The sequence below is a fragment of the Triturus cristatus genome, chromosome 3_1, assembly GCF_964204655.1.
Source record: "Triturus cristatus chromosome 3_1, aTriCri1.1, whole genome shotgun sequence".
Lineage (NCBI taxonomy): Eukaryota > Metazoa > Chordata > Amphibia > Caudata > Salamandridae > Triturus > Triturus cristatus.
Window position 1 is genome coordinate 82,934,486 of NC_140583.1, and position 13,417 is coordinate 82,947,902.

The 13,417-nt window shown below is 46.4% G+C and overlaps 1 protein-coding gene across 1 annotated transcript; it reads right to left on the bottom strand.

The window, feature by feature from the left end:
• Window positions 1-645: 645 nt before the first annotated feature.
• Window positions 646-2,271, bottom strand: LOC146859733 (uncharacterized). The gene is made up of 2 exons (XM_085646291.1): window positions 1,925-2,271; window positions 646-1,616 (listed from the first exon to the last, which is right to left on the bottom strand). Exons 1-2 carry the CDS (start codon window positions 2,259-2,261, stop codon window positions 802-804), a joined length of 1,152 nt encoding a protein of 383 aa, XP_085502417.1. The 5' UTR covers window positions 2,262-2,271; the 3' UTR covers window positions 646-801.
• Between the last annotated feature and the right edge of the window lie 11,146 nt (window positions 2,272-13,417).

The window sequence follows — 13,417 nt, forward strand, 5'->3', positions numbered from 1 at the left end:
ATACAGATTGTGTGCAACGCTAAGTATCACATCACCGACATCGTAGCCAAATACCCCGGCAGTACACATGACTCCTTCATCTTCCGACACAGCGGAATACACAGACGTCTGAGTGCTGGAGAGTTTGGGGAGGGGTACCTGCTCGGTAAATACATTGCACACATCAATACATCCACTACATCAGTTGAGGGGGGGGACATTGACTCACCTATTGTGTTTTTTACCATGCAGGTGACAGTGCCTATGCAGTGCGCGACTTCATCCTGACCCCATACCTGGATCCTGCACATGCAAGTGAGAGGAGCTACAACAGGGCACACAGATCTACACGCTGTGTGATTGAGCGAACCTTCGGAATCCTGAAGAGCCTCTTCCGGTGCCTGCATAAGAGTGGAGGCGCACTGCAATACAGCCCTGAGACCTGCTGTAAAATCGTGTCAAGCTGTGCAATGCTACATAACATGGCAATGAGGAAAGGCACCACAATTGATGTGACCGATACAGACACTTCGGATGACGAGCGCCCTGCTCCCCCTGCCAGACCAGCACCAGGAGTTGGGGCAGCTGCTGGACGCCAGAGACGGACTGAGATCACACAAAACTACTTTTAGGTGAGTATGGAGGAAATGAGACGACAAAGCCTGATGATGTGTCAAGTGTTTAATCACACTTCACATGCAAGAAATAGTAATTGTCCCCAGCACATGTTGTACACACAGTGCAGAGAAGGCACAAGAAATAGGGCAAACAGCCTTTTGCGGGTTAATGCACCCGTGTTGCAGTCAGTGTCCCCGCAGATGATCACCTCCGTCGGTGACGTCCAGGGTGGTTGACCCCCATGGTGCGCCCTTGGCCTGCTACCTGTCTGCCACTGCGGCGTCTTTCACCTGGCAAGGTTGGAGTGATGCTGCTGCGACTCGATGTGTCCTCACTCTCAGCAGAGGCCATTAGTGCGCTGCCACCTGCATTGGCTGTCTGCAGCTGTTCCACAGCAGTGGTCACCTGCGCCAGCCCTCGCGCTATGTCCTGGCAGCAATGTGCCATGTCCACCTGCATGGTTACGCTTCTGCGTGTGAGTGCGCTGGTGGTAGTGCAGAGGCGGTTGACTGCCTTGGTATAATTGTGTAGCCGTGCATTGGCACGTCGTCCAGCCCTGTCATTGGCAGCTTGGGTGTCCCTCAAAGTGGCACAGAGCTCTCGTATTGCCGCTACCATGTTGCGATTGTCCTGATGTAGGCGGCCTAGCTGGCGATTAATTGACCGCATTGCCTTGCTTTGCAGGCGCTGTTCCTGCAACATGCACTGTTCCAAGCCGGAGAACACGGTGCCTTCTCCTTCTGTTGCAGTGCTGCTCCTGGGCCTTGACCTGGAAATGGCCTGTTCCCTTTGCCTTGGTGTTGGTGCGTCATGACGGGGCATGTCTGTCACACCCTGACTCCCCTCTCTCCTGTCGGTGTCATCGCCTGTTGCTGGGACTTCATCCTCAAATGGAGGCAGTGGGGGCACATGTGCGCGCTTCCTGCGCTGAATTGGCTGCTGCTCTGTCTCATCGCTGGAGTCCGCAGGGTCTGCAGGCTCCTCTCCCTCAGCGCTGTCTTCTTGTGGCATGGCGTGTGCTGTGGATGTAAAGGGGACTATATGAGTTTGTGTTACTGTCTGCATGTGGCACTCAATAAAGTTACAAATCTTTGACGGCTAATCTCTGACACATTTCTATTCAATGATCCCCAAAACACATATGTTGCATTTACTTGTGATGGTGTCATGGACACACAGTCAGACACAGTACTACGAGTACCATGATGCATTGCTGGGTGTGCTGTAAGACCTGGGCTGGATTGGCATGTTGGGAGTTCACTATGCGCATTTGGGGGAGTGTGCAAGGGATGGGGAGGAGTGCAGGGTGATTTGGCATGCATCTTACCTTGTCTGCTGGATGAGGGGTCGGAGCTGTCGATTGCAGCCACACCACCAACGCTCTCAGGCAGGAGGGTTGACTCCACAAGCTCCTCATGGGGGGTTGGCTGCTCTGCAGTGGATGGTCCTCCTCCAGTCTGACTGGCATCCTTGAGTCTGGCTGCCACCCTCTCCTTGGACCTCTGGCGCATATCATACCACCGCTTGCGCAGCTCCTCGATGGTGCGTGTGGTGACTCCAACAGCATTCACCTTGCTCTGTATTTCCAGCCAGATTTTCCTCTTCCTGGCCTCTGGGACTTTGAGTGCCTTCTTCCCAAACAGGAGCTCATGGCTGCAGACCATCTCCTCAATGAGGACCTCCTGCTCCTTTTCAGAAAACTTGTGTTTTCTCTTTCTTTTTTCTGCATCTTTGCCCTGCTGGTTTTGTTTGGGATCCATTGCTGGTTGCTGTCTCCAGGAAAGCCTCCTCACACTCCACAAGCAGCCTCTGGGTGTGGCTCAGGTGAGCAGGTGCAGGCAATCACTACAGTTTCCTGTTTGTGATGTCATCAGCCTGCACCAGGCTTGCAGATTCCCGTTTTTGCGATTTCTTATTTAGCGAATTTCGCTATTAAGAAATCGCAATACGGGATTCTGCGAATTATTTGCGATATTTAAGGAATCGCAAATGATTAGCGATTAATTTTATACATCCCGTTTAGCGAATCTGATTTTGCGAATCGCAAATTCTCGCAATTTGAGATTCGCTAAAGGGGAGTTTGATACATATGCCCCCTAGTGAACTAATGTATCCTGTAGGGCCTGTGTTTGACCTTAAAGTCACAGGCTCAAATCCTGGTTGGTCAACTCAGCCTTTCATCCTTCTGAGGTTGGTAAAATGAGTACCTTTGAGTTGGGTAACAATAAAGAACTGTTATTCAGTGCCAAAACAGCCTTCTGGGTGAACGGGCGCTTTACAAAGATATGTTATGCCATATATGTAACTTGAGACACACCAAAATTAACTGTGCATATGATGGGAGATATGCTATTTCTGTAAAACATAACGCCGTTAAAATGTAAACTTTCTATTTAATAGGCTTAATTTTTCATGTATGCAACTGAACAAAACCTCCCACATGACCTATATTACTTTTGTATTGGCTAACAACTGTTCCCGATTCTATCCACAAAACAAACTTCAATTTCTATATCCTTTTGTCATTTTTGTTATTTAGAAGTTATTCCATGATTTATTTATTTTTTCCATTAACATACAAAAAAGATCAAAGTTAAACATATTTATTGATGAAACAGTTTTTTTTTTACATTTTTCTTTTTCACAACCATTTTCATCTGTTGTAACAAATCAACATGTACATTGTTTTTTCATCATAAGCAATGATTTCATCATTATCGCATACCCGCTAAATCATACCCCCACTTGCATACTAACTTGGATATTTGATACCCAACTGACAACACAGCAACGGAGACTGGTTTCAATCTGTCCTTACCAATACTTTTTTGGTGTATGTGAGCTGGTTGGGTACTGAATATGTATGTTGAGAGAATGAGAGTGTCTGTTAATATACCAGGTTAGTATGCAGGTAGGGGTTTGATTTAGGGGATAGATGATAGTAAAAATGGTTGAAAAACAAACATTATATAAAAAAATGGTTTTATCAATAAATATGTTTATCTTTTATCTTTTTTCTATGTAATTGGAAAAAAAGAAATCCATCATGGAATTATTTCTAAATAAAAAAATGACAAAAGGATAAATAAATTGAAGTCTGTTAGGTGGATAGCCCTGGTGAGCTGTTGGAAGGATCTGGAAGAAGCCACTCCTTAGACAATGCCAAAGTCTTCTGACCAGCGCTCCCTAGAAAAGAGAAACCTATTCATGTTCTTTCTACACAGCAGCCCTCAGAAACTGGAACTTCTGTAGGTATGATTTAATGGAAGTAATGACATTAGAAGAACATGGAAGGTTGAAGTTAGAATGTGAGAGATGACAGTTGGAGAAATCAGTTGCCTAGAATATGCAAAGCTCTTAGTCGCATAATAAAGGAGCTTATTTAACTTCCAGTTGAGTGGCGTGTTACTACACAAATTGACGCCGAGTTGCGGACAGGCCTTATTTCACCAGAGATTGGGACAAACCCATTGTTTGCCATGTTCAACCAGAAAACAATCCTGCTGAACAGATTCATCCCTGGATGACTCCTGGTCCCAAAATGAGACCACATGCCTGTCATCCAGGCAGCAGGCTAGTGAAAGACTCTGCCATCCACTGAGATTGACTAAGTTGCTGGCCCACGCGAGTCCATGCCAATTGATGGGGCGTGACCCTAAAAGAGACCTTGTGTTCACAGCGGCTCATGTTCAGCCGCCAAACATATGCAATGAAAATTCAACTCTTTTGACTAACAAACTCACTGTTTGTAATGATTCTATTTTACCACTCTCTGATACCTCTGGATCTTGTTTGTGTTATGTAACATAAAAAAGGAAAATATTCTGATATGTGTGGGGTTCCGAGGACGTGTCTGGCTGCTGTGTTCTGGATGGTTTGGAGCTTATGTAGTCCAGTCTGCTGGTTATGAGTGTGTGGGTGATGGTCTTTCTGCATTTGGGGGAGATCCACTTGAAGGTCTTGCGTAGAATGCGGAGGGAGTTGAAGCAGGTGGAGGCAACGGCATTGATCTGGCGGGTCATGTTGAGGGAGGAGTCCAAAATGTTGCCGAGGTTTCGGGCATGGTCTGATGGAGTGGGTGGCCGAGGGCAAAAGGTCACCAGGTGTTGTCCCAGGTGGTGGATGATGGTCCAAGGACGAGGACCTCTGTCTTCTCCGAGTTGAGTTTAAGGCAGCTATGGTTCAGCCAGGTTGCAACGTCTTTCATTAATTCCTGGAAGCTGAGTCTGCTGTCTTCGGGGTTAATCGTGAGGGAGAGGATGAGCTGGGTGTCGTCGGCGTAGGATACTATGCTGAGCCCATGCTGTCTAACAATGGCGGCGAGGGGGGCCATGTAGTTGTTGAAGAGCATGGGGCTGAGAGAGGATCCTTGGGGTACTCCGCAGTTGATATCTGTGGGTTCAGAGAGGAATGGTGGGAGACTGATCCTTTGGGTCCTGCTGGTAAGGAAGGAGCGGATCCAGTCGAGGGCGGTACCCCGTATGCCGGCTGCGTGTAGTCTGGCGGCGAGAGTGCGGTGGGAGACGGTGTCAAAGGCTGCAGAGAGGTCTAGTAGGATGAGAGCTGCAGTGTGGCCCTGGTCGAGGAGCATGCTGATGTCATCAGTGGCAGCAAGGAGGGCGGTCTCGGTGCTGTGGTTGCTGCGGAATGCAGACTGGGAGAAGTCGAGGATGGCACTCTTTTCAGTGAAGGTGGTCAGCTGGGCAGTGACGAATCTCTTGGTGACTTTGGCTGAGAAGGGAAGGAGAGAGATGTGCCGGTAGTTTTTCAGGTCCGTCGGGTCAGCCGAGGGTTTCTTGAGGAGGGGCCTGACCTCTGCCCGCTTCCAGTCATCGGGAAAGATGCCGTATTCGAAGGAGGTGGTAATGGTCTGGCATAGTTTGGGTGCTATTGCGACAGGAGCTCTGTGGTAGATGTGTGGCGGGCAGGGGTCCATGGGGGCTCCGGAGTGGGTGTTCTTCATGGTTGTGGTGGTGTCTTCGTTGGTAGCCGGTTTCTTGGTGGTGATGGTGGGCTGGTTGTTGGTGGTGGAGAGGAGGGAGGAGTCTGTTCGCTGAAGTTGTCATAGAGGGTCTTTATTTTCCAGTGCAAGTAGGCGCTAAGCTTGTTGTAGAGGTCCTGGGATGGTGTGACTTCCGAGGCTTCGCTGGGGCGTTTGTGAACTGCTGTATGACGCTGAAGAGTTCTTTTGCGTTACTGGCATTGGTGTGGATTTTGTTCTTGATAAAGGCCCTCTTGGTGTCTCTTATGCGCTGGTAGTATTCAGTCATGGTGTTCCTGTAGGTGTTCTGGTCTTCGGTGGATTTCCTGTTCCTTCAGTGTATCTCGAGGCGTCTGCAGGAGCGCCTGGCTTATTGGAGGTCGGTGGTGAACCAGCCGGCCTTCAGGGGACGTTGTCTGATTGTGTGGCGGAGGGGTGCGAGCTTGTCTGCACAGCCAGTGATCCAGCACTGTTGTTCTTTGGCTGCAGAGTTGGCATCAGTCGTGGCAGGGGGGGGGTCGTGGAAGAGGGTGGTGTTGAGGTGTTCCTCTGTGACCTTGCTGCAGTTCCTTCGTGGCAGGTGCAGGGTGGGCTTGGGTGCGGTGGTGGTGTTGAAGGTGAAGTGTACACAGTGGTGATCTACCCAGGGGGGCTGCGTGGTTGGCTGAAGTGGGTGTTTGTCCCTCTTGTGAAGATCGGGTTGAGGATGTGTCTCGCTCTGTGGGTGGGGGTGGTGATGAGCTGCTTTAGTCCGAGGTTGTCAAGGTTGTCAAGGGGGGTGGAGAAGTCGGGGTAGCTGCTGTTGTCGAGGTGGAAGTTCAGCTCTCCGATGAGAATGTAGTCCGTGGAGGTGATGGTGTGGGGGGCGATGAGGTCAGCAATGGTGGTGGGGGAAGAGGCATGAGGCCCAGGGGTCTGTAGGTGAGGGTACCGCGCAGCATGGTTCTGGGGCTGGTCTGGATCTGGAAGTGGAGGTGCTTTGTGCTGGAGAGGGTGTCGCTCATGCTGGAGGTGGAGAATCGGAGGGAGCTCTTGTGTGCGATGGCAAGTCCTCATCCTGGGCGATGGGGGCAGTCTTATCTCTGGATCTTGTATCCTTCGAGGATGACCTTGGCGATGTCGGGGCAGAGGTGGCGGTGGTCCATGTTTCTGTGAAGAAGACGACGTCTGGTGAGAGGGTGCCGAGCAGGTCCCAGATCTCTACGGTGTGTGTGTAGGAGCGCATGTTGAGGAGGATGCAAATCAGGGCTTTGGTGGTACGGGCATCCGGCGTGGGTTGGGTGGCTGTGGGGGGGGCTGTCGAAGCTGAAGGATTTTCAGCAATGTCAGTAGGATAACTGGCCGTAGGTGGTGTTCGGTGTCACTCACTGGAAGCTGTGCTTCCTTCTGGGATTGAGTGCGAGGAGGTCAGCAGAGTTGTAGAGGTGGGAGATTCTAGATCCAGGGTTCCCGGCGCTGGCAGCGGTCACGTCGCAGACGGGTGCAGGCCTATATATACTTCAAAATCTGGGTTTTAACTTTTTTCCTTTCGTAAAAAGGCAGTCTGCAAAAACCAGAATGCAAAGGAAAAATAGAACTGGACAAAGTGCTCATGCATTACACTGAGCAGCCTGAACTCTATCACTACATAATAGGCTAATGTAGCTTATTTGAGCTAGCTGCAACTTACACTGTTTGTATTGCATGCTATGTACATGTATTGCTCAAACTTAGGCTGGGCGCCTAGCAATGGTGCATTCCTCATTGCAATTGTGGCCAGGGAAATGGCGTTTTGGAAGGTGGATGAATGATTTGTTGAGTTTTGTTTCTTTGTTATGGAATATATGCATAGATATATAGTGGTTGGCCCTAATAAGGGCAGCCTGTCTCTCTGCCATTGACCTCCTAAGAGGAGCTTTGAGCTATGGATCTGATGTATTTTGCAGATTAAGCCCTGTCCAAACAAGCTGTAGATACTTCCAATTCTCCAGTTAACCCCCAACTTTTCTTATATAGCCACCCATGCTTCCCCATGTCCTGACATGCTAGACATCAGAGCCTGGCTGTATTGTAGTTCTAAAAACCAAAAGGTTCACTACAGACAAGCCACTTAGCATCCACGGCTTTGGATTCTGACATTGCACAAAGTTTCTCACAACGCAGGGCTGCAAGCAATGTTTCTGAGCTGCATTGCGTGAGCAGGAGAACACTGAAAAGCTCAATATGGGAACTCTTCAGCTCTCTGCCTTCCCTGGCTTGCTTGAGGCTGCCTAACTCTAATGCAGGCACCCCTGCAGCATGGTACAAGGATGCCTGCCTTATGGGCAGGGATCTTTTTTGTACAAAAACAATCCTAAGAGAAAATAATGAGGAGTACCGATTGGTAGGTATTAGAATTGTCAGCCTTAGGTTGGTCTTTCCCCCAAACCTTTTGCCTGCTTAACTTTTGGCAGCTGTAATTCGTTTTTGTTGGCTTTAGGACACTGTGCATTTTATCACTGCTAACCATTTCTGAAGTACATGCTCTCACCTCTCTAAATATGGTGTGATTGGTATATACCTAGCTGCCATATTAAGTCCCTTGTAGAGTGGTATGCCATATGCCCAGGCAGGGCCTCTTAATTAAAAGCTACCAGTGGACATGCAGCACTTATTTTGCCACCCACTTAAGTAGCACTCCAAAACATGTCCCAGGCCTGCCAGTGTAGACTAAATGCAGTGTCACACTGCTATGTCAACTTTGCATTTCAAATTACCAAGTCTTAAACTTCCATTTCATTGCATAAAAGTTATATTAAAGGTTTGACATGCACTTTTCAAATTTTACATCTTCGGTAGTGAAAAACTCCCAAATTTGTTTTTCACTACTGTGAGACCTACCCAGCAGCAGCCTGTGTAGGTAAGAGTGGTGGGGCTGGGTTGGAGGGGGGGGATTCAACAGATACTCATGAGGTAAAATTAAATAAATAAATCATTTCCCCTCGTCATCATCTGTCGAAATTCCCTACACCAGGACCCACTGCCTCACCACTCTTACCTGCAAGGGCATAAATATAAGACCTTCACCCCAACTATTCAGTACACTTCTGGACCTTTGGATACTCTGCCAGGAAGAAGAACTGCTATGCTGCTACAAGGACTGCCACTCTGCTGGACTGCTGCTCTGGAAGAACTGCTGCGCTCCTATGCTGACCTGCTGCCTACTGTCATCTTTGCTAGGAAAGGCAAATTGTACCTGCAACTCCATTTTGAAGCCAGGATCCCCGAGTGACTCCAAGGGCAAGTCTGCTTGCCTTTTGATCTGAGCCACAGGACCATAACATGCTAACCCACATTTCCTGGACCCAACTTCAGTGAGTTCCTGACATCCAAGTGGTGCCTCTCACGTCCTGGACCCTTGGTGTTGCACTTGAGCTCCTGAATTCAAGCTTTTGGGCTCTTCGCAACCATACAAGGGCCCGTTCACACCAGATGTTTGCCCCCTGTAGTAAAATCCAACGCGAGCAGTCTCCAGCCCTTATCTTAGCATTGCAGCATAATCAGCCCACGCGGACTGCCAATGCATCACTCTAGCCTTTCTGTCAACAGGCAGGAAACATGCAGGGCGTGCTGCTTGCACTACAACTTAGCAGCGACAATCAGCGAGGACTGCACCATGAGCTACGCAAGAGCATGTAGCCATTCTAGTTGATTTTGCTGCCACTCAAGTAGAATATGTAATTGAATAGTGGCTCACTTACCCCGACCGCTATTGGACGCTGGTTCATGAACTGCCTGCATTATAAAATCCCCCGAAGGGAAACTAAATCTCGTTCACCAGCTTGCATATTCTAGAGCCTTACGGCAGAAAAATACCACCATGCGGTGATTGGCAGGATTTGGGCAGGACTCTGCATTAAAGACCGAGTAGTGGCTAAAATTCCACCACTTCCGTGGGCCTAACGAAACATTCCTCCCACCTCTATTTTTCACTATATTGCTGTTTATGTACTGTATAAATACTTTACAGATTGCCTTTAAGTTAAGCCTTTCTGCTTTTTGTTTCAATCTACCCAGGCTTAAACACAGGTTCATTTAGTGATTGTTTTCTAGTTCACCCAGCAACAGATTGTGGCTGTTGTTTGAGCAGGGTTCATACCCGAGTCAACCTACAACTCAATTTCTCACAAAAGGCATACATATTTCCTGCAATTCTAGCTTTGCAAACCTTAGTAAATCTCAAATTGCGTAAACACTATGGGGCACATTTACAAGCCCCTTGCGACACATTTACGCCGCCGTTGCGTCACTTCTGTGACGCAGCGGTGGTGTATACCAGGTCTGCAGGGATGCGCCAGTCCTCGTAAATCTGCCCCTATGGGTGAATGCGCTGGAACACCCGTGCTGCAGCCATGGGATGCCTGTGACTAAGCAGCACGAGCTGCTGCGTTGCATTACATTTCTTTACAAAGCCACACAAGGGCATCCAAATTAGGTCTTACATGGCTGTGATAATTCTAAATAAGCACTTGTGTTGCTCTGTGTCACCTTGTGCAATGCAAACGTGTAGTAAATCTGAGCTCACATCATTACAAAAAACCTAGAGCGTCCACAAAATAATATTTTCTGAATGTTGTTCTTTCTGACAAGTCTCCACTATTGTATATAATATTTGCTGCATTTTTTTACAACTCCTCGATTTATTTAACATCCCTTTTTAGACAGGTGGTTTGTTGATTTTGATGAACAATGGTTCAGCGAATATAAAACATACAAAAATATTGCCATTTCCAAGCAGACACACACATGGCTTTGGGACAGGCAATGTGACAGGAACGATAATACTGTCGAAGCAAGTCTAGTGTTAGAGAATATGTAGATTCATGGTTTTGTGTTGGCAGTGTGGTTCTGACAGCCACAATCTAAATTAAAGTGTTAGTTTACGTAATTATATGCACAATTAATGCATAAAAGAACTAATGGGTGACATGAAAAGTGGTCAGTACTGAATTCCATGTCTTTCATGTCATCCTTTTTCCGGCTGGGGCCAGGTTGACGAAGGGTACGCATGTTGTGTGTAGGTTGTCCATGAACATACTTTGCACGAGTTTCCTGACTCCATCAATATGTTAATAGTTGTCACCCCGATGTAGAGGTCAGAAAGAGTTGCTTATGCCAATGCACCCTGAGAATATTGTAGGGCAATTTAAATATTCATGAATAATTAATGTGGCCAGTAAAGGCCAGGCATTCAAAGGCTCTCTAGTTTTGCAAAGCGCTTGATTTGTGTCTGGCCTTTTTTTTGTATTCTGAACTGAAGGCTATATTTGTCAGTTTGCCTGATGAGGGCAAGTGGGGGGTGTCACCATCATCTCTTCCAGGTTGACATCCACATTGAATTAATGGGACTAAACAAACTGAGGATGCGTTTTCCCACTTAACGAAGTGCTCCCGACGCCCTGCCAATTACTTTCCGAGTATTTTCTGCTCTCCCCGCTTACTGCACTCTGTGCTCAGCTATAAAACCGAGAGGCTATGCACTTCAGCGTCCTACTTAAGCCGTGCTAAAAATAAATAACAAAGTATATTTGTTTATGGTTTTCAATTGTCCTATATCTATTAAGCTTTAACTCACAGCAGAGAAGGGCTTTTGATTTCCAGGTCTTAGGTTCTAAATGCTTTGCTTTGTGCTCCCCTCCTACCCTCTTGACTATGAGCACATCTTTGCTAAAAAAAAAAAAAAAAAGCTTTTAGGAAGAACACTCTATATCAAGTGATATTGTAAATAAGCATTGACAAAATGGATGTATATTCTACTTAGAAATGTCCTGGTCATCGCAGTTTCCTATGAACCCATGCATTCCGGCAGGAGCGCCTTTTGCGCGTATCGCATATCCGTGTCTCCTATCACTGAGAGGGGGGATACAGGTGTGGGGGCTTCCTGACCTCTTTTGAAATGGATACATTTTAACACGTGGACACGCTCCAGGAAGTCAGCCCCTGCATGATCTTCCCGCCCTGCTGGGTTGGTGGCATCCACCATACTTGTATACAAAAGGGATGATGAAATGGGTGTCGAGCAGCGTAAAACTTGTTGAAACTGAAAAAGTTTGAAGGATGCTGCCTGCCTGTTCACTGCACACAGACGCGTAGATCAACTCATTTTAGGAGTTTCTGGTCAACATAGCTGCAACTTCCATTTCTAACCAATACAAATTCTCCAACTCTTCTCTTCAATGTGTACTTCTAAGTACAAATCTGGGGGAGAAAATGAAGCTGAACCTGTCTTTCTGGACACTAATATTCCCCTCCTCCATCAAAATAACAGATAAGACACTTTTGCGTGCTATTTACACAAATTAATAATTAGCACAAATATCTTCAGCTAATCATTAAGGAGCAATTTTATTAATCAGTTTCACAGCAGGAGCTTAATGGGTTAATCTTCAAATGTTCTGCTACATGTTTTGTCATATGAGGAGCAGAGCAAAATTACCTAGGGTGAAACTGGAGCGCACATATGTATATAGAGAAAGGTTTTCTGTACTATCTTCTCCAAAAGATTGAGCTCGCTGATCTGTTTGTGGAGCTCATGACTGCTCAGCCATAGGAGATTATGTCAAATACTGGTGCGCATGATTATTTTTAATACCAATGAGGCATTTTCCAGTGATGATTTAAAGAAAGGATACCAAAAATCCATTCTCACAGCTTGTTTTTAGAAAAGATGGACCACACCTTACATGCTTCCTGAGCCGAGGATGATATTGCCGGAACAATAGTTAGCCACTACTAGAGTTTCCATGCAAATACAGGGAAAATATTCCCTGTAGTGTTTGTTCTTTCTGTATAAATGCTATCACCTGACAGGAAACTTTCGAAACCCGTTCATAAATCAAGATTGACATCGTTATGGCTTAATCCTAAACTCGGTACTAACATTGAACTCCCTACCGCTTCTCAGTGGGCCGCCAGGGGTATCAGTTTAGTGAAGGAGCTCTATGATACTAGTCACGACCCTGTTCCCTTCTCTTTCCTAGACCAAGAATATAGTCTCAATAACATGGATTTCTACACTTAAAAACAAATAAAAGTCAAGCTCTCTAAAGTAACCCTTTTCAGGGATTCGGATATTATCTCCCTTCTTACTATGTGGCCATATTGCTTCAAAAATGTATACATTTTTATCTCCTCCACAGCCTTCACAATCCACAATTACTTGTATTAAATGGTCTCACCATTTTGAAAACAATATTTTTAAACATATTTCTCAGAATACTTGGCAGTTGACTGGAAAATGATCCATGTGTAACAAAATTGCTCCATCACTGATTTAATCTAAATTCTTCACAATGAATCTCTTACATTGAACTCCTGCTCGCTTACACAAACTGAAATTACGACGTATTGATCTATGCTGGAATTGCAATTTAGAACCAGGTACCCATCAGTCTATGTTCTTTGAATGCACACTATTAGAATCCTTTTAGGACCTATACAAAAAAAATTCTATAATCTTTAATACACCATAACTCTTTCTCTTCATATGATTGTGCTGGGTCCCTGGGCTGTTGTCCCGCTTTACCTCTTAATAATACAGGTTTGGGGCTGTTAGATTTGCTTTTATCCATTCCAGTTAAAATTGTACTCACAGAATGGAAATCTTTTTCATCTTTTTTCTTACCATACTTGGTGGGCTTGGGTGTCATATTTTTGTGGAGCTCATAATCTTATTGAAAGAAAACAGTATCAGCTTTCAATCGCTAGCAGCGTGTGGCATTCTTTGGATAATTATAAGGATTTGTCTGCTCAGGGCTAGGTAGCTCAACATCCTTTGGGTCCCTCTCTTGATTTAACAATTACATGTGTGGCAGATGACCC

Excerpts from the sequence above, each read along its gene's own strand:
- LOC146859733 (XM_085646291.1), bottom strand. The coding sequence starts at position 2,261 with ATGGTCTGCAGCCATGAGCTCCTGTTTGGGAAGAAGGCACTCAAAGTC. Across the intron at positions 1,617-1,924 it reads CCCCTCATCCAGCAGACAAG|CACACGCCATGCCACAAGAA; the intron begins GTAAGATGCATG and ends TTACATCCACAG.